The 26,027-nt window shown below is 42.5% G+C and overlaps 1 protein-coding gene across 1 annotated transcript; it reads right to left on the bottom strand.

The window, feature by feature from the left end:
• Nucleotides 1–1,688: 1,688 nt before the first annotated feature.
• On the bottom strand, nt 1,689–26,027 carry greb1l (GREB1 like retinoic acid receptor coactivator). Its single transcript, XM_071545514.1, is given in 33 exon segments — nt 1,689–1,852; nt 2,978–3,116; nt 4,045–4,245; nt 4,450–4,591; nt 4,687–4,903; nt 5,341–5,508; nt 6,708–6,912; nt 7,998–8,159; nt 8,445–8,590; nt 8,734–8,880; nt 9,028–9,130; nt 9,662–10,227; nt 10,685–10,914; nt 11,249–11,364; nt 12,107–12,449; nt 12,658–12,794; nt 13,824–14,013; nt 14,374–14,554; nt 15,178–15,375; nt 16,396–16,530; nt 17,125–17,253; nt 17,363–17,662; nt 18,247–18,381; nt 18,384–18,431; nt 18,951–19,088; nt 19,721–19,846; nt 19,984–20,121; nt 21,183–21,305; nt 22,886–23,008; nt 23,231–23,407; nt 23,735–23,911; nt 24,905–25,084; nt 25,871–26,027. Coding segments are annotated over 33 exon segments (5,841 nt in total).

Genomic DNA, 26,027 nt, shown 5'->3' with positions numbered 1-26,027 from the left:
AAATGGTTTCTTCGTTCTCATTGGTCCATAAAATGAGTGACTTGAGCTAAACAGTGACATCTGTGTAACAACATCACTTAAGGCATATTCTTTGGACAACCCTGTGCAGTAACATATAAAAACATTCCACTTTCAAGTATATGAATTGACCTGGTCGTCTGCTTTTGACAGTGTATAACCTTTCTTTGATTATCCTTTGTTTTGGGGGCAAAAGCCGGCACAAGCTGTATTACAAGTTTAAGGTGTATGGGTGGTGGCCAAGACCATCAATACAATCAGCCACAGAATATATTACAATAGGAGGTGAAATCACAGGCACAGTCAATAGCAGTATATTTGGCAGTGAAGAGGCTTGCTCATTACATTGCATCACACATTGCATTTACTGAGTTATATCTGGGATTATGCATACAATACAAAGCTTTTGATTCAGTAGATGCCTATATGCAAAATACAGTATATGTCATTTAGGACATATTTGATTGGTAAACTAGTCACCTCTTACTTCCATTTGCTCCCATCTGATTGGCTAATACGTCCAAAGGAACATATCAACAGATTAATGAAAACCTTGTGACAAAGAACCACATAAATCGGTTTTGAACTATTTTGAACGTACTTGATAGTTGTATATTCAAACCATAATACTTACAATGTAAATGTTATACATCCTTGAAAACCACAAGTCAGATTTGAAAATCATTTGAAAGTCATCTGAAAACTTAAAACGCACTTATATAGTTCTTTGTCAGAAGGATTATCGATGCCACATAAATATCACAGAGGCACGAGAGAAAAGGGATTCCCTGCAGTGGTTTGCCATTTGCAACTGCACTGTAGCTCAGTATCCACTCGTTGTTTTAATCCTACTGGCATTATAGAATTTGATACTCCTCTAAGACCTTTAAAGTGATGATAGAAATCCAATAAAACTGGCACTCCATAATAGCTGGGCAACCTCTACGCACATTATATTTCTTTAATGTAGTGAGCTGTCTTTATGGTTGATGGGCTTCACGGAGTTTGAGAGGCAGAGCAAGTGGGGAGAGACAAGGAAAGCATAGGAGAAAGGCAAGGTGCAGCTGAGGATGTCTTTGGTGAGCCAAACTGGGGTACCAACATGGGGTAATGACAAAAAAATACATGGTGAATAAGGAGAAAAGCAGTTGGTTTACCCCTATAACCGACCTCCCTTTTTATCTCTCTTTAAAACCCTGAGATAAACATGTATGTCCAGGATGGGACATACTGCAGTCACAGTCCAAGTACACATTCAATCTTCAAATAGTCACATTATCGATCGGAGAGCGTCCGTTTTTGCGGGAATACAATAACAAAACAAAAGAAGTTCATTTTCAGCTGTGCCTTTTTCACAGCAAAGTCTCTTTCAGTTGCAAACAAGCTCAAGTGGGGACAAGCCCAGCTACAAGCAAGAGTTAAGACATGCACTGACACCCTTCAGTGCCAGGCACAGTGCACTGCGGTGGTACAGATACATGTAGTCAGAGCCATATTCGATGGCCATGTGTCCATTTGTGTGGCACTTTGGGCCTTGTGCTCCAGCATATCCCCTCTGACCTTCCATGGGAATGGTAAGAATTGTGATTGCTGGCTGGTTCGGAATCGAAGGCTATCCTCATTTCTGATTGTGTTTCTGTGGGGAGGAGGGGACCTGGGCTGTTTCAGGTTCAAACATGGCGGCCAGTCAAAAAGTAGAGGGGCCGGTCCTCGCTGCAGTTGGCCGTCTGAAACTCGTCCCGCAGGCGGAACTGCCACTCATCCTCCAGCTCCAGCCGGACGATGGTCTGACGCAGGGAACTTCGGTCCTGGCAGATCACACACAGCGTGGCACCTGTGGACACGGTCAGGTCAAAACTTAGATGTCAAAAGAGTCCATCAGAATACAACAGCATTGATAATGATAGTAATAATCTTACAAAGAAAAATTATTTTCAACAAAATAAATTTTCCACCTCACAATTGTCAGGCAATAAAAACAAGAGGCACTCGAGCTGCCTATTGTCCCACTATAATCACCATGATATATTAAACATAACCACTTATGCTAATGAGATCATTCATTAAGCTAAATAATGCATTAATCAGCAAATATCTCTACATCAACATATTTGTCTTCACGTAATAAATGGCCGGTACTAATATGAACTCCATAGCATTAAGCCTTATTATAGCCTAGTAGTTTCAAGAAAATCACTTTTGCTCATTAATATGCAAATTTATACAGCCAGGTGCTCCACAATCTAATCAGATCATCTACTGCAGGGATTCCCAAAGTGTGGAGCTGCCTCTAGGGGGTGCGCGAGAAATGTAATGGTGGTGTAATGGTGTAATAATTACACCATTACACTGTAATTTTTTCAAGTGGGATTTTCTTTGTGGGATCCTCTTTTTGTTCATGTTATCTGTTTCTGAGCCTATGCATGTGTCATTCTCTTTGTTCTTTACATGGTGGATCGTGTGTAACTTTATTGCAATTTGATTCAAATTACTGGTGTTCTAATTTCCGTAACCGCTAGGTTGTGTATGGTTAATTGTAATTTAAACTTGATGCAATTTTTCTTTAATGTGGCTGAAAATATAACAGCATTTTTCCCCATCTTCTCTCATGATGGGCCTATCTGCCTCTGAGTCTGTGCGTGTGTCCTCGCCCTCACCCCTTCTTTTTTTAAGGTGTGGGGGATTGGGGGTGCATCAACCCAGTCGGGATGTAGAAGGGGGTGCGTTGCCTAAAAAGTTTGGGAACCGCTGATCTCCTCTATAGGAGGTACCTGTGGTGTAAGTATGAAGTTTCTATCCTGTATTGTTCTTGAATTATTGTGTTCAGATGCCACGATGACATAATGTCCCATATACCATACAACATGGTGGTGGGACATAATAATTTGAAGTAGATTATACAAGAGCAACAACAGCCACAGTAGCACTATCAATAACTATTACTATATCGATGGGTCACCTTTGAGGAAGCGGAACCTCTTGAGGAGTCCAGAGACGACGAAGGAGTCACAGAGATAGAGCAGCAGGCCGCTGAACACCAGGCCCTGGTGGTCCAGGTTGGTGGAGTGTGGACGAGAGTTGATGTAGCACACAGAAACCTGTGGGAAAACAGAAACAGCTTATCTTTTAGATTACAGTTAATGAAACAACCATTATGAAACTGTAATGATCCCTGTGGGGAGTCATTAGGGCCGCTGCAGAAGCAGAGAGTAGGATATAGGTAAGAATGAGACTTAGAGATTATTGAAGATAATACAAGTAATCCCACTGATCGAACGTATTGATAATACAGCAAGTAGATAAAGGTAAAGTGTCTTCATTGACAGATTTACAGGTTGAATTGGGTGTGGAAGTGTGCAACACAGGTTATTCCCATTATAGAGGAAACAAAAATACAAGAAATGTGTCTAGGTGTGCAGATATGCATTGTAACTATTCACTAGAGTTACTGATAGAGGTAACGTACAGAAATATGTGAGATGTGCATTGTCAGCTTTCACCTTATATACACAAATGAGTCTTTAGGGGCAAATATGCATTATTAGCATTCATCATATACAAGATATGTACAGGAATATGTACAGGTCATGTGCATGGATGCAGATGAGAATTTTCCAAGCCAAGCAGATAGAAGCATATTGTCAGTGTCAGGTGAAAACCTTCTGACATGCTCCTCCATGGGTTGAGAAAATTCTACCAAATTCTTCTAACCTTTTCAAAACCAATTTTAAACTCAAAAAGCATGGTTGTCAATGTGAAACAAGGCTGTTTTTTCTCTGTTCCTGAAAGGCTGACATTTTGGAGATAAAAGGTTTTCACCCGACAACAGCGAAATGTTCAAAAATACGGTGACATAATGTACAGAAATGTGTCCAGAGCACATTACTAACATAAAAAACAGCACCAGCTATCCAACAAAAATCTATTTTTAAATAATTTGGCCTCTTCAATATTCCTGTCTCAAGTTAGAATAGTGCTTATAGTCTCCTCTCTCTCTTTTACCTTTATCCCCCAGGGAGCTCTTACCTCTGGGCCGATGTTGAGGTAGCTGTCGATGGACAGAACTGGGTTGTTTCTGTTCTGCACAGCCTTGGGAAACAGTCTGTGGCTGCAGCTCTGCAGGAACTTCTCCAGCAGGAACTGGGCCGGGGCAGCCAGGAGGGTCTGCTCGCTGTCTGGGGCACACACATACTGGGACGGGCTGATGGGAGCCGGGTTTTCCATCTCCTGGAACGAGATACAGCAGTTTAGTGTTTGGTAATGTTTCAAGCATGCAGTACACTAAATAGATCAGGTATATTAGAAAAAGCTGAGAAGTCACTGAAAGGCTTAGGACCTTTTGGTGGTTTTGTAACTGAAATGAATGAAGGTTTTGAACCCATGGCATTTAAGTGATGACACTATGGGGAGAAGTGTGAACAAAATGCCCACCATGAGTTTAGGTTTGACGAGGAAATCTTTGTGCCCCCCAACTGGAATGTGTTTCTTCATCAGGCTGAAGTAGTTGAAGCGACACAGCAGCAGGCCGCTGCAGTTCGCCCTCAGATTAAAGTCCACCTCCTCACAGCTATACCTGCACATAGACATAGAAAATGGAAAATGTCAAAACATGAAGATGATGGATTGCACACATCACCGACTGACTGACTCACTCCTCTGCTGACTTACCGATTGAGGTCATACTGAACGTTTTGTGTCAGGTCCACATTCAGCATAACAAAGTCGTGGAGGTGACATCGAGAGAAGAGCTGGCTGGTGGGCTTGTGAGAAAGGCTGCTGCTCCACTTGCGTGTGCCGCACATGGCGTATAGGGAGATCTTAGGTGTGGCCTCCATATGCTGCAGGACTGTCTTCAGAGACACGTTGCTGTAGGTTGGGCCTCCTTCTGATGTCTCACTGTGAGAGGGAGGACAGGGTAGACAAGCACGAGATTAGCCTTGTCTGGCAGTATGCCTTAAAAATCCTAATCTTACCTATATAGGAAATGACAGGGAAAAAGCAGCATATGTTTAATTTTCTTCAATTTGGGTATGTCTTCGTATGTGTTTATATGCAGTTGTAATGTCCAGAATGTGTGAAACCAACTACATCAGCTGACCTCTCCTGAGCAAATAAAGGTGGGAAAATTTTTTTATAATGTGTAATTTATGACTCTATAAATCTAATATATAATATATAATCTAATAAGGGTGGCAATAGTTCAATGGTGTGAATATGAAAAACTGCATGTGAAATGAGGCATCGCTGAAAAAAAGCATGTGTGTTCAGTAAATCTCCCCTGAGTAAATAAAGATAAATATAAACAATCAAACCAATGAACACACTACCTGCAGTCTGGTGGCTGGTGGGTGTTCCACAGCACACACGAGTCGTCCATCATGACGATGAAAGGCCAGACGTCTTGCCTCTTGACACCTTGCTCCTCCAGACGGTTCCTCTCCAGCTCCAGGTTGTGGTATGACAGCTCTTTGATCATGAAGCGAGCGGCACCTTAAACAGACACAACATAGTTTAGTGTTGCTTTGATTATTGGCAAACATTCCTACTTCACAGAATAATACTTTTATTAGGATGCACTGGTAAAGGCGGCATATGTATCATTCACCAAGAAGCCCTTATTTAATTAACAGTAAACCTACAATCTTCTTCCACCAAAACACACCATGGCAAGTGGTAATAAGCAGGGCAAATCTATTTAAAAATTTGACATTTAATTTTAATAAGTGCTGCTTGGTGGAGCTTATGTATGCCAAATGTATCAGTGTACCCTAACAATTTGGAAAAAGACGAAACTGATGTTCCGTGAGGTACATACTGGATGTTTGCAGATAAGCAAACAGCTACATTAAACTTTCCAGACTTCACAGTGGAGCTTGACTTGACATTAAAAGAAGACAAACAGAGCGATGTGTATTGGGTCTAGTCTGACCAGAGATATTGCTACTTTGTCTATGGAAATGTGGCCTAGAAGCCACAGGTGGCCTGGCTGACGCTACATCCTTTGTAGGTGAAAGGTCACGTTAGAGACAGGGTCAAGGCTTAACAGCAGGAAAAACCTTTTGACCATCTTGATTGTGACTTTGTTCTGAAGCAGTTTCACAAGAAATCTCAGACATTTTAATGGATGCCCCACAACAAATGAATTGGAAAACAACAAGCTCTGTCCTTCCAAGGACAGTGAGCTCCAACTCAGCCTTTTATCTAATAAACTGCATTATTTTTTATCCTTTAACTCTCTGACCTGTCGCCCTGTTAAGTGCCAGCAAATTAGTTTACTTACACCCCATTCAGAAAGGCAGCACACCTGATTGGCTTAGTCACAAATCAGACGACTGCGCTGTAGGTGTTTTCATTCATGATGGCTCTCTCCCATTGGCTATAATTACGTTTAAACTTTTACCTGCTGTGTACTGAGTAACGTGACTAACTGTAATAAAGATATGTCCTTAGTGGCTCACACGCTGTTATAAATCCCTCAGTATCGGCAGAGAGAGATAAGTCACTGGGCGAAGCAGCATACTTAGTCCAGCATACTTTCATAATAAATATAAAACAGTGACCTTTTGCATCCAGTATAAAACACAGCAGAGATTTAGGTTATTGTGTTTGTTTGACCTAACAATAGAAATGACTAGGCTGCGAGTGAGCCAATGGCAATTCAATTGAACCAGTATATATAAGCTGCTCACCAACTCCAGCACTGTTGAACATGGCAGGCAGGACCAGCAGGATGTGGTTGGGCCAGTACTTCCTGTAGTGGGGCATCTCATATTGCTTGACCACCAGGATGTGCAGATGAGTGGCGCCCTCCATGGCGTGGAATATGTTGAGCAGGCCGTGCTCCTGGCGTCCCGTAGTGGGGGTGAAGATGGGACTCTTCAGCAGGTCGGGGTCCTGGAGACAGACAGAGAGAAAGAGAGATTCAGCTGATAGAAGAGTAAAGACTAGAATTATTCAGAAGATTAATTTCTGTTGGATGGCTCAGCTTTACAAGCCCACCCTCTGTAAACATACACACCCACGCACAAACACAGATACACCCATATACACTACCAGTCAAAAGTTTGGACAGACCTGATTGAATGTACTATGTTTTTCATTGTCTTAAAGGCATTTTGATCTAAAGGCTTATGCTTAAATGCTTGAAATGTATTTCTTAGACAAATATAAATAGTGAAGTTGATGCCTATGTATGAATTTCTTTCCAAAGCCTTTGCCTTTCCATCAAGGCAAAGGGCGGCTACTTTAAAGAATCTAAAATATAAGATCGTTTTGATTTGTTTAACACTATTTTGGTCACTGCATAATTCCATTTGTGTTATTTCATAGTTTTGATGTCTTTACTATTATTCTAAAATGTGGAAAATAGTAAAAATAAAGAAAAATGTGGTGTGTCCAAATTTTTGACTGATAGTGTATATACTGTACATATACACTCACCGAGCACTTTATTACTAATACTGGGTAGGTATCAGCTTTCAGCTCAGTGTCAACCGGCTACCAAAGTGACATCCGCCTCAAGATTCGACGTGTTGCATTCTGAGATGCTTTTCTGCTCACCACAGTTGTAAAGAGGTTATCTGAGTTACTGAAGCCTTTCTGTCAGCTCCAACCAGTCTGGCCATTCTCCTCTGACCTCTCTCATCAATAAGGCGTTTCCGTCCTCAGAACTGCCGCTCACTGGATGTTTTTTGTTATTTGCACCATTCTGTATAACCTCTAGAGACTGTTGTGCGTGAAAATCCCAGGAAATCAGCAGTTTCAGAAATACTCAAAGCAGCCCGTCTGGCACCAACAGCCAGTTTTTCCCCATTCTGATGCTTGATGTGAACATTAACTGAAGCTGCTGACCTGTATCTGCATGATCTTAGGCATTGCACTGCTGCCACATGATTGTCTGAATGGATAATTGCATGAATAAGCAGGTGTACAGGTGTTCCTAATAAAGTGCTCGGTGAGTGTATATACATTGAACCAACCTTGGTGGAGACCAGGGGCAGGCGCATGCTCTCCAGGTGGCTGCCCTGCTGGCTGAAGACAAAGTGCTGCTCCTTGGCTTTTGGAATGATGAAGTGGAGCTGGACCTCCTCGCCCAGCATGGAGGAGCAGAAGGTGAAGGCATGGAAGGTGCACTCCGACAGCTACAACACACACACACACACACACACACACACACACACACACACACACACACACACAACATGCATTATTAACACAGAGAGATCACCATGAAGCAGCACTGCAGAGAGTAAAAAGCTTTCATGTTGGAAATGTCAGCAGGTTTCAAAGTGTTTTGACAGGTAAGCATATATGTATGTTCATTTATAATAAAGGGAGCACACGTTTGAACTTATTCAACCCGAAACAAGACAACAGATGAGTATGTCAGATTTTTGGAGTGATATAAGCCTGTATGCTGCACTCACCTGTGTGGCAGGACTGGCTTCACAGTAGTGGTGACACTGTTCACAGTGATGAAAGGCGTTGTGGGCGGCAAACCTACTCAGACGGATGGACTTGGTCTCTCTTTTGGCTGGCGTTTGGCTCTCTCCTTCTTGTTTAGGATATGCATCTATGAAATACAGAACATATTCATAGTTTAAGGTAACATTAAATAAACATCTTACATCCCTGTCATAATTAGAATAGTATTCCCAGATTAAAATGTTTAACTCAGTGACTGCCTCTGTTGTGCGTCTACATATTTCTGCTGACCTTTCAAGCACTTTGGCATCTTGTCAGTGTAAACAGGGCTGGCCTTCCTGAACTTCGGCTCCCGGGGGAAGGGGTCAAAGGGCAGCTTGCGAATGTCCTCAACGTCAGGCCACTGGACGCTGACTGGGGTCAGAACCTCTGACGTTTCTGGAGATTTGAAGAACATGAAAGCATGAGAACTGAGATTGAATCACTGCCAATCTATTATTTAGGATGTTCTTGATCGTATATGGGATGTATTAAACAGCACATGAAGACCAAATAAAGGAAACAGAAAGTCCCAATGGTCCTCACCTTCCTGAACCTCTTCCTCATCGTACACATCCACCTCCAGCAGTCTGATGAGCATGCGAAACAGGATACGCAGAAACTGCAGGTAGGCACCTGTTTTTCCCACCTAGCAAAGGAACAAAGATCAGTCCTGTAATGCTGCAGGGACACGTACATCGAGGGCTACACGATTAATGGCATGTCACGATTTTAGTTTCCACAATTATTCATCATCGAATATTGGCATATCAGCCATATTGAGGCATTTTGTTTCATTTACAACACCAGCTACAGCTGAAAATTTTCAAGATGTTATAAAATATAAATATATATAAATATAAAATGCAAAAAATGCTACAAATCAACACCTTTTCCTTTACAATTTTTACGCAATAAATAATGTTCCTCCAATTATCGCAACTGATCAGGATTCTAATATCTAGCAAAATTATCAGGATTTTTTATTTTAACCATAATTGTGCAGCCCTCGTTACATCCCATATTCACTTCAGTTTTTCATGCCTCCTCTTTTTATCTTTGTTCTTTATGGTTTGATATTGCCTTGCAGATTCATCTCTATATGGGGATATGTGATACAATCATCCAGATGAAGCATTTTAGTAACACAGAGGGGGAGTTAGTATTTGTGTTGTGTTACCTGTGGAGGCCCGCTGAGCAGCAGGCGCCGTGGGTGCGGTACAGGGGGAGCTTCATAATCCGCATGATGCTGCCTGGCGATGGTCCACTGGCGGTAGAACATGCTCCGCTCCGCCCCCTGGAGGCTGTGGGTGATGAGGGGCCTCAGCGGGCTGCTCCACGCCACATCGGCGTGAGGCAGCAGGGAGAAGGAGCTCAGCTGACTCCCCGACTCCCCGGCCAGCAGGTTGTACGCCGCCCGCGACATGATGACCGTCCGCGGCGACACTCGAGCGGGCTTCGAGTCTCGAGCGCACTGCGTGGACTGGCTGGGCCTCTGGGTGGAAGAGGAGGACGGGGAGGAGGAGGTAGAGGAGGAGCTGGAGCAGAGGGAGGGAGGGGCCTTGGAGGCTTTGGAAGGATGGGAGGAGATTTGGCTTCCCAAGAAATCACACTCCTGTTTGAACCCTTGTGTTACTGTGCCCTCGTCTCTGGTGATGGCACCCTCGGGTGGGCAGGAGGAAGTGGAGGGCTTCTGGGAAGAGTCGGCAACATCAGATGAACTGACGCCATTCTCTGCCAAAGAGCCTGGGTGAAGAGAACGAGACGTGAGAAGAGATGTTAAGAATCGGTTACATACTTGGCATTAATACAAGCACGATAAATGCAAGATAAATACAAACAAAGATAATCTGCAAGCTACCAATTAAAGGTGTCACATGTAGCATTTTTAAACATCAACTATAATTACCTTAAACAAAGAAGACCATGATCAAGACAATTGGCAGCCTCTATCTCATTGCAGCGGTACTGTTAGTGTTAGTGTTTCTCAAAATTAAGACCACATTTCCCATAAATGCCGATAACGGCCCTTGATAACAGCCAATATGCATTCTGAAGCTGAAACTATGCCATTAGAATAGTTGAGCTGGAGTCCAGGCTGCCAATCTTCTTCCCAATGGTCTTGTATGTGGTGATTTATTGATATTAAAATATACACATAGCACTTTTGCTTTGACCTGTGTATCCCAGGTCAGGGACTCACCGGAGGTTCTGGTTGCAGCACTGCCATTGCTCTGCGGTCTTTCCAGCTCTTCTGCATCATTTGAGCTGGTGGCCTTCTCTCCCTCTGTGTCCCGGGGGGCCATGGCCTTCTTGGGCTCCTGGACCACGCCCATGGACACATAGGTGCAGGCCAGACCCACCTCCTGCTCCAGGGCCGTACGCGTCAGGTAGCTGGAGTCGATCAGACGCAGGTCGCTGTATTTCAGAGACCTAAAGGGGCAGAATGGCAGAACGTGAGGAAGAAGATTCAGAATGAGAACTACTTTCTTTCACCAAGTACAAATACATTTAACTTGGTTTATTGGTATTAATTTGAAAAGTTACCCAATACAGGTTTGACACACTAGATGCAGGACAAAATGTATCAGTACTTCACTTATAGTGCAGAGAAGACATACTGTGTGAATGACGTGTAAAACAAATGAGCAAAACATGATAACATGAGCAAAACAGCATCGAACTATTCTGTACATGAAACTATAAGATGAGTATCAGGTTTGATTCGTGTTTGTGGATTGTGATGTAAAATATGAGACTATGGCACCTTGGGAAAGTCTCTCCAAGAGGGTCTTTCCCTGTGAGGATGACGATGCAAGGCAGCCCCTCCAGATCCTCATAGGTGTGCGGCACCCAGTCTTCATTCTCACAGCCGCGCCATGCCTGCAGCAAAACACAACACACATCTATTACATTAATGTGTCTTTATCAAATATCGGATATCAACCAGTCTTGTGGTCCACTACCGATATGCAGAGGTTCCTTCCTGACCGCACCTACATAAAAAGTCTATAAAATCTGCAATGATTTTTTTTTTTCTTTCCAGATTTTATTCATGAATTTACTTGCTCAATGTTTCTATGTAAATTGATTCTTCATTTATAGGCAGTAATCTATCAGAGTTTCCACGTCATTAAATAGGTGGGGCGAGTCTCACTGCCTTAAAGAACTACTAACCCTAAAAAAATTTAATTATTATGAATTTCAGTGGCGATTTAGTGTCCCATGATGGTCTAAATGCTGTTTCAGAGGCTTTTCCATCCTTAGAAGAATACAATTCTGGAGGAAATGCTTAATACATTTTTGGCATGGAAATGGAAACATTTTAATATTGAAAACTGGCACAAAATATTGGCCATCTGCAGCTTCAGTACAAAACTATCAGTATCAAAAATCTCAAAAACTCATATGGCTCAAAAAATGTCTTTTCCAATGAAATTAGTGCTTCACTCATGGATCTGATTTCCTTATCACATCTTGTTTGAGAAGACCTCAGTAACTTCATAAAAAACATATATTACAATTTTTAGGAGAACACACAAGCGTGAAGTGATTAATGTCCTGTGTGTGTCCCATCAGAAGCCAATTTCACATGGTGATGGTCTCTGGTATCCTATCTGCTCACCCTGAGGCGGCTGATGAAGTTTCTGGGCAGGTTGAGTTCGGAGGCGGGGCTTCCCAGCAGCACGGCGAAGCAGAACTGCAGCCCCAGCTTGTCCCTGACGTCCTCCAGCCGCTCCCGGGCCAGCATGGCCAGCTGCAGCGAGGGGACCCGCACCAGCAGCATGTGGCCCCTGCCCTGGGACCCCTCCCTGCCCGGGGCGCTGATCAGGTCCTCCACCATGGCCAGGGTCTCTGGGGTGATGTGGTCTCTCAGGGATGGGGAGGAGGTCAGTGCCATCATGGCCTCGGTGTACTGCTGGATCAGCAGGTAGCTGCGGATCACCATGCTGTGGAGGTGGGGATGTCTGGGATATAAACAGGAGAGGTTGTTAGTCAAGGTGTTTTTGGAGATTTCTAATTTACGATGGTAATGAGTCATTCAGTCTATGAGTCATTCAGCTGGTTCAAGAGGTTTGAAACTTTTGAAACAAGTTGAAAAACCAGATAAAATAATCTGAAAGCCTATACCTTGGATAACAACTAGTGATTTTTCAGTGACTTCTCCATACTGACCTTTCCAGTAAGGTATGGACCATCTTCTCGAATGCATCATCGCAGCGCAGAATGGGGCTGGCCACACCCCACTGCAGGGAGCTGCTGTAGTCCCTCAGGCCAAAGTAGACCAACTCCTTATGAGACTGCTCCCCCTGCTGGAAGACAGCGAGACACCATGACCAACTTCTCAGAAAGACTTCTCCACATGCATGAATCTTAGTGAATAAGATAATGGGAATAGCTCAAGATGAGATGTACATTTGAAACCTGCAAGCTCTTTAAGTGGAATGAAAAACTGTCTGTAAACTGTAAAGATCTGTAAATCTTCCGTTACTTTACTTCTTCTTACTACTTCTTCTTCATCTTAATCTCAATCTTAATGTTAGTCATTAAAATAGTCTATTCATTTACACAATCATGACACTGTACCAAATCCACTATTTATATTTGATTATTTCATGGAGTGTTTTCAGAAGGGCAAAATAGCAGTGTGACTTATTATGTACACACATATCCAAAAACTTTTCATTTGATTTGAAAGTTGAGAGAATGTTGAGACACAATGTGATTGCATTTGTCATCTATAGGATTTTATGTAGTGTTAAATGCAGCTCGGTAAAATGATGACAATGAATAAAATAGCATGGCCTAAAGCCTCACTGAGGGATACTGCTGGGAAATGTCTTCAAGTGAATAAGTTGTTTTATATACTTATATACTAGAACAGTGGATAGTATTAACCCTAACCCTTATTTTTTAATATAAATACAATTACAACCAAGCATCTAATGAACTAAAACCATGGCAAAAACAATTGATTACAGTCTGATAGTGTTGATATGTATCATGGGTGAAATGGATCCTAAAAATATTTACTAAACAGTAAATATTGCTTCTCTCAAGCAGCAATGAAGAAGTGCCCACTTGCCCTCCTGTTTATGTAATTGCGGATGAAGTCCACCAGGTGGAGTAGCTAAACCGAGGCTGTTACATACTGGCTTCTGCACGCCACTAAATGATGGGGAGGTTTAACAAATCTTACAACTTACAACAAATTTTCTAAATAGAAAATAGAAATAGAAATAGCATTTCTATTTCTATTTACCCCCTTCATCAGGCGGCTTTGTTGGCCTTCTCTTAGACGCCCAGAACCCATGGGCCTTTCTAGTGTTAGGAATACTCACCAGACTCTCGTTGGAGGGCCAGTGAACTTCGTTGTGGATGCTAATGCGGGACTGGCGGGTCTGCAGGGTGAAGGGGAAGCAGCTGACCTGCAGGACCACCAGGTTCATGGCGTCCAGGACTTCCTGGCAGTTGACCACCCTGTCAGCCAGACCCTGCAGCTCCCCGTGACACACAGAGCCTGACAGAGCGCTGCAGATGCAGAGGGGGGATGAAGTGTGTGAAAGGTGTGACTGATGCAGTAGATTCATGAATAGGGCCTAGCATAGTTGCAAATGACATAGTCACAATTCAGGTGGGAAGGATCTGTTTTGTTTTATTATTCCCTTGTCAACATTCCTCTAAAATTCAAGGTTACATAGATATTTTCTGTTATGTGTTTTCTCTTATTAGCATCTCTCTACTCTGAACTGCTCTTTAATCAAAATGTAAAAAGGACAAGGCTAGATTTGTAGCCAAAACAACTCAAATTTTTTTTCCACAGCTAACAATGATCAAAAGTGCAAAACAATGTCCGAAGTGAGACTTCCAGTGCTGCTATGGTCGTCTTACCTTGTGAGGTCGACGTGCGAGTTGTCGTGAATGAGGACAAACAGGGTGTAAGGGTTCTGCTTGACTTTCCTCATGAAGGCTTCCATCTTGGCATGGACGTCTCCGTCCAGACGCACCACGTACTTGTCTGACTTCTGGTGGGCTGAGGAGGCGTCCTCTATCCCCAGGTCCACAAGCACTCCTGACAGAAAAAACAGGAACCATGAATGAATGAATGTGGATGAGGTTTTGTTGTTTGATTATAATCTTCTTGTCACCTCTTAAAAGTCACAATGAAATTAAACATGACTGTTTCTCCTTGTTAGCTAATTTTCCATGTCATAATATACATCTATTTAACAATAAATGGAAAAAAAAAAAAAAGTTATTTTATTGTATTTTTACATCAAAATCCCATTACATTTACTGCCTGGAAACAGTGTATATTTATTGGTTACTTGGTGTCGCAGCAGGCGTACATAAAAATTACAACCAATAAAACCATTACAGATTAACAATCCCACCTCTCCACCACTCCCATCAAATAAAACTGTTGTTCTCTCCTTAACTGATCATTTACACTTTTGAATGATGCTTCCCCACATAATTTCCCGCCCCAATAGCCTGTTTCAACAGAAAATCCATCAAATTACGGAAGCAAGATGCTTTCAAAATGCAGTTTCATTGTGACTTTAAAAAGGCATTATGTAATCTATGGGGTCTCTATCGTTGGCAAGTAGGAGTTACAACAACATTGATAGAACGTATCTCCTCCTACACAATCTAACAGTATAACAATTCAATTACAATATAACAACAATATACCTGATTGTCGGATGCGCTGTGCAGTCTGGTGCACCAGAATATGAGAGGGCGGGACCAAGATAAGGAAGTCCACCTTGCAGAAGCGTCCCAGGTCGAGGCTCTGGCTCCCTGAGTCGGCGATGGCGCAGACCTGGGAGAGCAGGCTCCGCGCCACGCTCAGCTGGGGCGGGTAGATCTGGAAGACCTCGCTTAACAGCTCTGTTACAGCAAGACGTAAACGGAGAAAATCAAGGTTGAAGCATCAATATAATGGTCAATATAATGGAGGACATGTTGAGCAGTTTGCAATTCATCTACCCACATTCTAACTAAAATGGTTGCACAGTGTTTCATAACAAGCGCCTCCAGTGTGACAGCTGTTTTCAGTGTGGAGAATGATACTAACAATAAAACAATATTGCTGAGAATATATTGACTGTTAAACTGAATGGGTTTTTGAGGGGATTGTCTGTTCTACTGCCAGCTAATAGAGTTAAACCTGCAGCTTTTCTCTAATAAGTGACAGAGACGGTTCTGAGTGAAAGAAGACTATGGCCAAGGTCCAAAATTAACACCTGCTAAGTGCCAAATGACTGTAAAAATTGTGGCAGATAAAATCAGTGAAGATCACACCATGCTGGCAGATAACATTTTGAAACGCTAACATTTTGATGCCTTGGTAATATACAGTCTGTGGTCTTTACCTCGCACTTTGTCTCTGTCAATCAGGAGCTTTGTATGAAACAGTCACCTGATTGGCTGCCTGATTGGCTGCTCTACACAAAGTGGTAGCATCTAAACCTCTGCAAACTGCCAGGATGGTTAACTAGCCTAATGTTACTTGAGTATTAATATAAATATGTGAAATATTCTGGCTTAAACAGAGTGTCTGTGTGTGTGTGTGTGTGTGTGTGTGTGTGTGTGTGGGTGGGAGGTACACTTCAAAGTGCTCTCTTGTAATTTGAGTTCTGTTGTACTTCATGATGAATTACAAACTTGACCCAATGTATAAAAGAGGGAGCGAGTTATAAATTAACACACAGTAGCTGATTCTATACATGAAATAGCATTGAAAATGGATAGGATGACATAATTCTATGAAAAATGTACAGTAGTTATTTTTGGTGGTAAAAAGGTCTTTTTTTTTGTTTGTTTGTTTTTTTTTCACTCTACCACAACCTGTCAGTTGAGCCAAACTAGTTAATGTCACACAGTGAGCGTGGTGGAGAGCAGTCTAACCTGTCTCTGAGGGCGGCACCATGCTGGCAGCCTCCTGGGAGTGGATGTGGTCGGTGACATCGCCCTGGAAGGGCTGGATGACCTGGCCCTTCCGTCTGCGCTGGTACCGCACCAGCTGCTTGTCCAGGTTGTCCCCTAGAGAGAGCAGGTCACCATGGTCACGGGCAGACAGACATACAGGCACACAAGTACCACATCCATACACAAATATCCACTCTCATATACGTTCATTATAATAGACTCACACACAAACAGTTATAAACAGAGCTCTGCAGAAATTGTTGTGTGATAAGATGTTCTATTCTACAGCATCATTCATTTTACACCATTATATCATTCAGTTGTAATATAAGATTATACAAGTCACATACATTCTCATTCGTACTGATGCCCCTTTCCACACTTTTTTGAGGTGACCTAGTGATTGTTTTTGTTGTTTTTTTTTGTCCACACAATTTTGTTCCACAATGAAATATCTACAGTTTGAAACAAGTGACCCAACTACCTATTCTTACTAAATGATTCATAACACAAAATTAAAACAAATGACACTTTTTAAAGAACACAGTAACAGTAACGTTTTTTCTCCCACCTGAACACAATGTATGCTCAAATATAACTCTTCAATTACTTTCCTTAAACAAGCAGAACAGAAAAACGGGCACATAAAGCTGAAAAGACCTTTCAGTGGTTTTCCCCTCCAGTCAATTTTATGGACCCAGCACTCACCTAATGAGGTGGTTTTGAAGTGAGATGCCAAGATACTGACTTTCCCAGTGATGAGCTCATAGCTGATCTCCTTCAGAAACTCATTGGTTGTCAGCATGCCTTCAGCTAAGGCCCGTGCTTGGTACTTTCCTGTGTCCGACACATAGGGTTAGATCAGATTATTGCAACTTCAGCATACATACCATGACGTGATAAGGACATAGGCTGACATAGGACAGACATAGGCTGCAACACTCACCCAGAACGAGCACACAGAACTCGTTGCCGCTCATTTTGGAGGCACAGATGATGACCACATAGGTGGGCAGGCACTGCTGGTGCTGGGGTCCCTCACTGAGCGAACGCAGCGACTCAGAAATGCCTTCTCCCAAAGAGTTATGGGTAACCAGAACCTGGATGCTGCCCCCAGAAACACTGGCTTCCAGCCGAGCCAGCCAGGGCAGCTGGGCCGGGGAGATGGCGGGACCCCCGGGACAGCACAGCATGGCCTTCAGCACTATCTGCTCAAACTCCTCCCGCAGAGGAATCTGCTCTGCGCCTGCAGGAGAAAACACAAAAGATTAGCACATGAAAGACTCTCAAACCTTGACTTTCCCACTGTGGAAATTCTGGCTCTGAGGGGTCATTTCCTCGAAGGACATTCAGTAATTCACCTCAATCGGAATACAGAAGCTTACATGTGTAACTGTGAATACATACCAAGTAGGAATGGTACGATATGCTTATCTCACAATACGATATGATATGCAATATGGGGTTCACGATTCGATAAAACGATACAATGTAATAAATAAAAGTAATAAATAAAAGTTCAATGACAACAAAGTATGACAGAACTATATTTATTTCTGACCCACAAATCTTTCTACCAATGGCATTGGCTTGCTAGAATGTAAACAACAATTTAAAAATGTAATTAAAAAGTGCAAATAATATAATTTTGATGGAGAACTTGTGAAATCGTGATGAGCAAGACGTCTTATTTGTGATTACTACAGTAGAATAAAATGTAGCTAACGTAGTCATCCACCCCGCTATCCTGTCTGTTTGATATTTAGAGTAGGGCAATGTTTCAGCAGAAATGTGGAGGAGGAGGGAGGTTTCTGTGTGTTTGCACTTTACCTAAGCGTGCAAGATACTGTAAGGTGAGCAGAATCATTGTCTCCACGCTGAGCAGCTGGCTGCTGTTGAGGCCCAAGTTCTCCAGGGTTTTCTCCGTCAGCTGGCTGCTCTTATAGCAGCTGACCAGCAGGGGCTCACCACTATGTCCCCAACATTCCCGTAGAAATAGGGTAAAGTGCCATGCCCTGCAAAGAAAAGTCACCCATAAGACAGTTAGTGTTGAATGTACATGTGACAAGCCATAAGCAGGAATTTTGTGGACCTACACTCAGTTTACCCATTTTTATTTGCAGAATAAGAGTTTAACGATCGTTTTAGGGCTGACACTGATATTTATGAGGTAAATTCATAATATAATAATATATTCATATTCATATATTCATTCATAATAACATCTTAGTAAATGCTATCAAACGGATGCAAGTTATATGATAATAGGTACTTTTATAGAAAAAAGCATAAATTAATGCTGAACATATAAATTAATTTGTGCTTGTATTAGTAGTTGTTTGCCCCACTGGGGTCATAGTTTACCCAAATTTTTATTTACCACTACAGCACTGACTGTGAAGCTCTGTAAGCTGTTCCTAGGTCTCTACACAAGTGCTCTGTCATGGATTGATGTTGTTCTAACAATCCCTGCAAGACGATGCTCATTTTCCAGTATCAGTCATCAGGCAAAAGAAGCTAAAAGAAGATCGTACCGATGAGGATGACAGGACGAACTCCTGAAGTGTTGAGCAGGTTGTCGGGGACGATGACCGTCTCTCCAGCGGTGACGGGCTGCGGCTGAATGACCCCCGCTACTGGTGGCTGAGGAGTGGACATGGCTAGCACAGCGCCTGGGCGAGAATACAGGAATGCCTTGTCAATACTAGGATTAGTCTGCAGTCACACAGCAGCTTTGCCCAAGTCAAAATAAATAGTGTGGTTTTAAGATTGTATCATTTTTACATTAGACAGAAAACATTGTGATTTGTATTTGCGGATGCTGTAGCGTGGTCATAGAAACGCTGCGCAGACAGCCATCTAAAAAAAAAAAAAAAAAAATCAGGACAGCCAAGTAATTTGAAATGACGGAAGAGGGATATAACCACAGTCTGGCAGAGATCTTCTACAATGATGCAATTTCTGCAACAAATTCTCTGGCCATATCTCCATGGAGATGCTGGGTGAATCATCCCTAACAACAGAGGATGTCGGATGTGGCGTCCTCATCCCAAAATGAGGGGGAGGGAGGCTTAGAGCACCAAGTGTAGTCAACAACACAGCCTATGCTCCCAAGGACACAGAAACGCACACACACACACCCACACATGCAGTATGTACATATACATATACATATACACAGCAAATTGAGCTAAAAGCAGGCACATGACATAAGAGGGTCAATTTTCAACATTGTTCACACTGACTCACGCAGAGTACATTATGGCTTATAGAGCCTGAGTTCAGTCTGCGTTCAGGAACTGACCTGGAGAACAGACTATTGGCCGGATGGCTGGAACGGGGACGGCTGTCGGTGGGACAGGCACCATCGAGTTCGGGTGCCAACTCCGGTGGCGCTTCTTCGGAGGGCCGGAGTTCATGGCAGAAGAGGCTAAAACAGATGACAGATAAAACATGGTCAAAACAGAAGAAAGAGCAAAAAATCAAAATGATTCTGCTATTAGATATCATGCATTTCCACATAAGTTGCTCAAGGTTTTACTGGTCCAACAATAGAGCAGGACTGACCTGGACTGTCTCCTAAGTCAGCGCTGCGAAACCCCTGGCCCTGAGGCCCTAAGGAGACCTGGGAGGGGCTCAGTAAGGGAGGACGCCCATCAACACCCAGGCCATTCACCGGCCCATTCACCCTCAGAGCTGTGGGCACTGGACACACACACACACACACACACACACATAGACACACACACACACACACACACACACACACACACACAGGCACACATGCACACGCATACATGCATTAACATAAACACCAAAAATGGTTAAGACTATATATTTCATGATTGAAAACAAATTGTTAGCAGATGAATCCCTAGATTGTGAACAGTGATCTGGAAAAATATTTTGAGAGCCAGAAAAACCCCCAAAAAAAAACGCACAGACCCACAAATAAACATGAAAAATATGAAAGGTATTTGGATGTTTGTCTACAGAGACTGAGCCATAAATAAAAATGAGTCAGTACTAACACTGAGTAATTGATTTCCTATAGTCGAATGGCTATTGTCAATAAGCTGATGGGGCGTTTTCCAATCTCATATTCACTGTGTATGCATTACACTAAAACATTGATCGTTATGTGTAGCCCTTGCTTGTCAATATCACAACCTTGTAAATGGGCTAATGGATAGCAAAGCCTTAAAAAGTCATTACAGAATTCCTTCCTTCAGTATTGATCAGTGTATATTTGCAAGTGTGCATGCATGCACATGTGTTTGTGTTTTTGTGTATATATGAGCACATTATGAGTGTGCAAAGATGCTCACATACAAACAGACAACAGAGGTTAATCTTGGCTCCATGGCCAGCCACAGCTCCATCTGCCTTATGCGAACCCACGTAAACAATCCTGTAGCTAAGCAACACTTTTCAGCAAGCAGGCAAGGCCGTGTAAGTGTCACTGACATGAAGGCGAAGGCTTATCAGCATCTAAATCCACACTAATACCTCTGTCAAAGCCTAGATGCAACCAATAATATGTGAGAGTCACTCGCAATTTAACTATGTGGTCATAAGAAATCACATGCGTTTTTCTTTTTTATTTTATCTACCTGGGAAGATTAATAATATACCCACAGTAAAGTACCAGAGGGTTGAATATTAGCATAGCACCAAAATAATAGTCTAAACTGAAAAGGTAAAGACAAATTGGTCGACTGATAAACCAGTGCCAAGCTATAAGTTGTATTGAAAAAGAGCGTCACCTATTGGTAGACTCTTGGTCCCTGGTGTGGAGGCCAGAGGTTTGAGGAAACTGCAGTCCCTGCCCAGGTCCTGACCTCCAAAAAACACTGAGGAGGCTTGAGTAGTTCTGGTGGGAGGAGAATCTGGAGGGAGAAACAAGAGATGGACATTCAGGAGGATAGTATCAAAACACAGACAATACCCCATGCCACCTGTCCACCTGTCTACCTGTCCACTAACAACTGTGGCTACAAATCTGTGGGATGAGGTTAAGTTCAAAACTCAAACTACAACCTCAACAACCGTGAGACTTAACAACGCCCACCATCCCTCTGTCCGGTCACTGCAGCCCTCACGTTGCTATCAAACAAATCGCTAATGCTAACAAACCATCTGTTTCTGTATCCCATGTCAGTTACACAATAGCAAATAGATGATAATGCTCCTTTTCACTAAAGAGTGCTAGATGAACAAAGTAATTTGGCGTAGAAGAGGAAAGGGGGATATTGTGGTGTCCAGTCTCTCTGCCTCCTACGTGAGTGTGACCGCCGTCTTCTGGGAGCAGGATGTACCTCAAGGTCGTAGTCAGGAGACAGCAGGCAAGAGTTATGCCAACAATGAGCCCTGCAGCTCAACTGCCTAACACATTAACATGTGAGATCACTGCTGACAGGCTCTGAAAGCTTCCAGGTTCAGAACAAATCAATACCGTAAGCCCCAGAGTGCTTTTTCAATCAGAGAAAGAACTGGTGCTCTTGTTGTGTGAGGTCAGTGAGGAACAAGATCTGCTTGAAGAGCTGCAGAATCTGTTTAATATTCATATGATGTTGAGCATGAAGTATGGCCAGAGGCCTTTATTTACCTCAACAAAACAGAGCATCAGGCTTTTATTAGAGACAGATTATTTATTTTGGCAGGTCCACAGTGCTAGGTGGCTAAAAGTGATATAAATTACCGATATTCTGTGAAGAATTGTGCTGTTCAAATTTATACAATTGCCTTTTTAGGTTAATAGCCTAAAAATATTACATTACAGTGGCAACAAATGTCAGATACTACTACTACTACTACTACTACTACTAATAATAATAATAATAATGAATATGTTTATTATTATACTGGTGGGCTACCAGAATATACTGGTCATCAGTCTTGCGAACAAAGCATCTTTGCATCAAAACCGAATGCCAAATCCACAAAAATGAATTAAAAAAAAGCTCTTTGTCACGTACTGACACACAGGTGCAATGCTATATAGCTATAGTACATACTGGTAGTTGCGTTTGTCTAATGAATTTCGGTGCCACTACCTGTCTCCATGGCAACGAGATAAGCCTGTCAGCATATTCCACTACATGCAACGTCTCTTTTTGGTGATATTTTAATAAATTTTATGAGATTTTAGGCTAATTTTCTGGTAATTCTGCCATATTTTTTTCTGTTTTTTATTGGGGACCAGCCTTTATTTATGCTTACACACAGCTATTGCTAGAGATCCAGCCAATACTTGAGACCAGCTCTTTATTTGAGTTTTACGGTCATTTGGTGCACCAGCCAAACTACTCTTTAGTTTTTAGTATACTCATCTAGCAAAAAAGTTAATTCATGTCAGTCTGTTTTGAACTGGATCTTTAAGTCTTATAACACAGACATCTGTGCATAATTGTGTGCAGAAAGTGCAGAGAATTGTGTTGCACAGTGGTGTGACTGATGTGAGTCTCACCTGAGAGGGAAAAGGGAGAGGAGCTGTGTCCGTTGGTGCCTCCATTTTCCTTGCTGCTGAGAGAGGAGGACGAGCTGGGCTTGGAGGTCGATGCACTGCTGGAGAACTGACGGGTTTTACAGTCTGGGGATCAATGAAGGGGAACGGTTAAAAAAAACGGAACGATAGTGAATTGACTAATTACTGAAATTTCACATCTGGACAGGACACAAACAGTTTGGTAGTCTGATGTGACGTGTATGTAACGGCACAAGATCATCAGAAAAAATCAGTGCATTGTAAGATAGAAGTGTAATATAAATGCAGATTTTAAGACTGGTGGGAGGCCAGGAAAAGTGGTCTGACCTTTCCAGCAGATGAGGGGTCCTTTGCACAGAGCACCCTGTGAATTCTTCACCAGGTAGTATTTTAAGTGCTTCTGCTTCTTGGGCTGGGTGGACAGCTTCAGGTTGATGTGGTTTGAAAACTCAGTGAAGTATCGGAAACCCTTCTCCCCGCAGCCCACACAGTTTCCTGAAAACCCTGGGAGTGACGTAATTAAACAACAAATCAGGATTTTTTTCCAATCAGAATGATATGATACTTATAGTACAGTGTATGGGCAGTAAAGATGCATGCGCACCAAACATGAGATAACTAAAATATGAAAACAGGCTGAAGTACTCAACAAAGAAGGATAATAAGATACTACAGCAACAAACAAATATCCAATCTCTTCCGATGACACATCCTGAAGAATGCCATTGCTAACGTAAGAATAGAAAATATTAATTTCACCGGGATCTTAAAGCGATGATGATAGCTATCTGTCTCCTTCACTTTCATCTCAGACCATGGGAACAGACTGACCTAAAAGTGCATTTTTCCCATTCTCATCAGGCAAAAAGCGCCGGTCCACGGCACACACCAGGATGTGCTCGGGGACGCTGGGGGACTTGGCGCCGACCAGCTCGAAGCCCGCTGGGACTTCGATGGGCTCCGTTGCTATGGAGACCAGGCGTAGGTCCTTGCCGGCCTGACAGAAACCTGACGAGGGAGAGTTTCAGTGAGAGAAGGAAGCAGTCAAGGTAGTTGAAGGAATAGACCAAGATTTTGGGAGATTGGCTCGGTGGTCAGTTTACCTATTCAGTGATGAGAATATAGACACTAAAATAATCCATGTGTCCCCGGTAGATTGTTTGCTAGGTGCTTCATGCTAACGCTTTAGCATACACTGTGTTGACAGTAGGCGACTAGCATTATCTCAAAAGTGACTAAATTGGAACTAACATTTTAGCATAAACCATGTTAAGTGACTGTATGCAACTAGCATTATCCATAATAGAAAGTCTTATTTCTAAGTCTAATTTAAAAAAATGAAATATAATCTGCTCAATATAGCTGATGTATTTTGGGAAGGTTTATTTTGGGAACTATTTCAGGTGAGCAACCATGTATTCATCCACTGCACAGTGACTTTTAGCTGCACACGCTCCCATTGTCCACCACCTTCAAACACCCTATGGAAACAAGTCACGCTCCAAGTCTTGTGGAAAAAGAGACCCTTCCACAAGGAAAATAGTCCCTGCTAGCTTTTTTTTCTGTCATATTTTGTGTAGATGTTACCAATTGCCACAAAACTGCCTGACTTAGCCTTGTATCATTTAAAGATTACTTACCATTTTGCTTTAGAGCTGCTACAAGTTTTCATTTTCTCATTTTTTAGATAATGCTAGATGCCTATGATGACTAAGCATGGTGTATGCTAAAGCATTAGCATGGAACACCGGAGCACATGATCTACTGGGGACAAACTGATGATTTTGGTGTCCATGTTCTCATCTAAGTTGACCAACGGGCCAATCTCTTAAAAACTCTACTACTAAAAAATAAAAACCCACAGGATAAAGTCACATTAGTACTGCACTGTATGCTAATAGCTGATGGAGGTGATCTACAAACAACATTTAATATTTGTACTTCCTTCTACAGGACTTCTTTGCCCTACACTAGCTTTTACAGGAAGTATGCCGGTCCTACCGTCCAGCGTGCAGCAGCCGTCGGGGGCCGGGGCCTGCAGGTAGGGAAGTGGAGGGCTGCTGGTGTCCGAGTCGTCCTCCTCCTCCAGCTCCTCCAGGTCGTTGGAAGAGTGTCCGTTCAGCAGCTCGTGGCCAGGGGGCTCCGGGCCATGCAGCGACAGGTCCGCCTTCGACTTCATGTCTGATGGACATACCAGATCAGATCAGATCATTTTTACATACTCTACATACTGTAGTTGAAGAGTTTTGATCATATGCCTGAAAAAACTGACACCTGCTCTTACAAAATGATCAGTAGAACAAAATGAAAAGAAATGATAGTACTTATTAAAGCATAGTAGGTTACTAAAGTTTCTTAAATAGGAATATTGAATGATGAAGTTCAGGTAAATTTACTTGTTTTTTTGTATGTTTGTTTTCATTTGATTGTTAAAGGAAATTGATTAAGTACCAATTACTCTTATTATTATAGTCATTATGTTTTGTAGTAGAGCTCTTCACTAAAAATGTAGTTCTATTAAGCAGTCGTAAACCTCTTAACTAAAAGTGATCGGACTGTGAAAGTGTCGTGTTGCTATTTTCCTCAGTGTTGGAATGTACATATTATCTAGTGAGAAATAATGAACCACCTTAATTATACTGCAGCCTATATTCTGACAGTTGATTACTTGTTTAAAAATAGAATTTCTCTGCACAGAGAAGCTCAGCTCCCACCAAGTGGCAATCCCCAGGCACTGCCGCACTCCCGGCACCCCAGACTATTGCACCTAATACGTATTTAATGTATTATGTATGCCTTAATGAGATTCACTGGTGTCAGTGAAGTAATAACCGTGTAAAGTGAAAAAAGAAAATTGTATTCCCCAGTCTCTCTCATGTTCTTTAATCCTATAACAGAGATCACATTTTCTTTCATGCATGGACTTTGCCGATGAGCCTTTGCAGTCAGATGATGTCTGTCTCCTACCTTCCATGTTACCAGGATACTGCTCCGGCTCCAGATAGAGCTGTGTGAAGATGGGCTGTGGATCTCCGCTGCTCGAGCGCAGTGACGCCTCAATAGAGTTGTGGAGAGCCTCTTCGAATCGAGCAGACTTCAGCTGCCCGGCGTATGAATTCCCCAT

Source organism: Centroberyx affinis, unplaced genomic scaffold (assembly GCF_046629955.1).
Source record: "Centroberyx affinis isolate AG114_WGS23_722 - 3 ecotype Tasmania unplaced genomic scaffold, CSIRO-AGI_Caff_v1 ptg004934l_1, whole genome shotgun sequence".
Classification (NCBI taxonomy): Eukaryota; Metazoa; Chordata; class Actinopteri; order Beryciformes; family Berycidae; genus Centroberyx; species Centroberyx affinis.
Note: the sequence above shows the minus strand (reverse complement) of the source record. Positions and strands in the feature narration are given on the sequence as shown.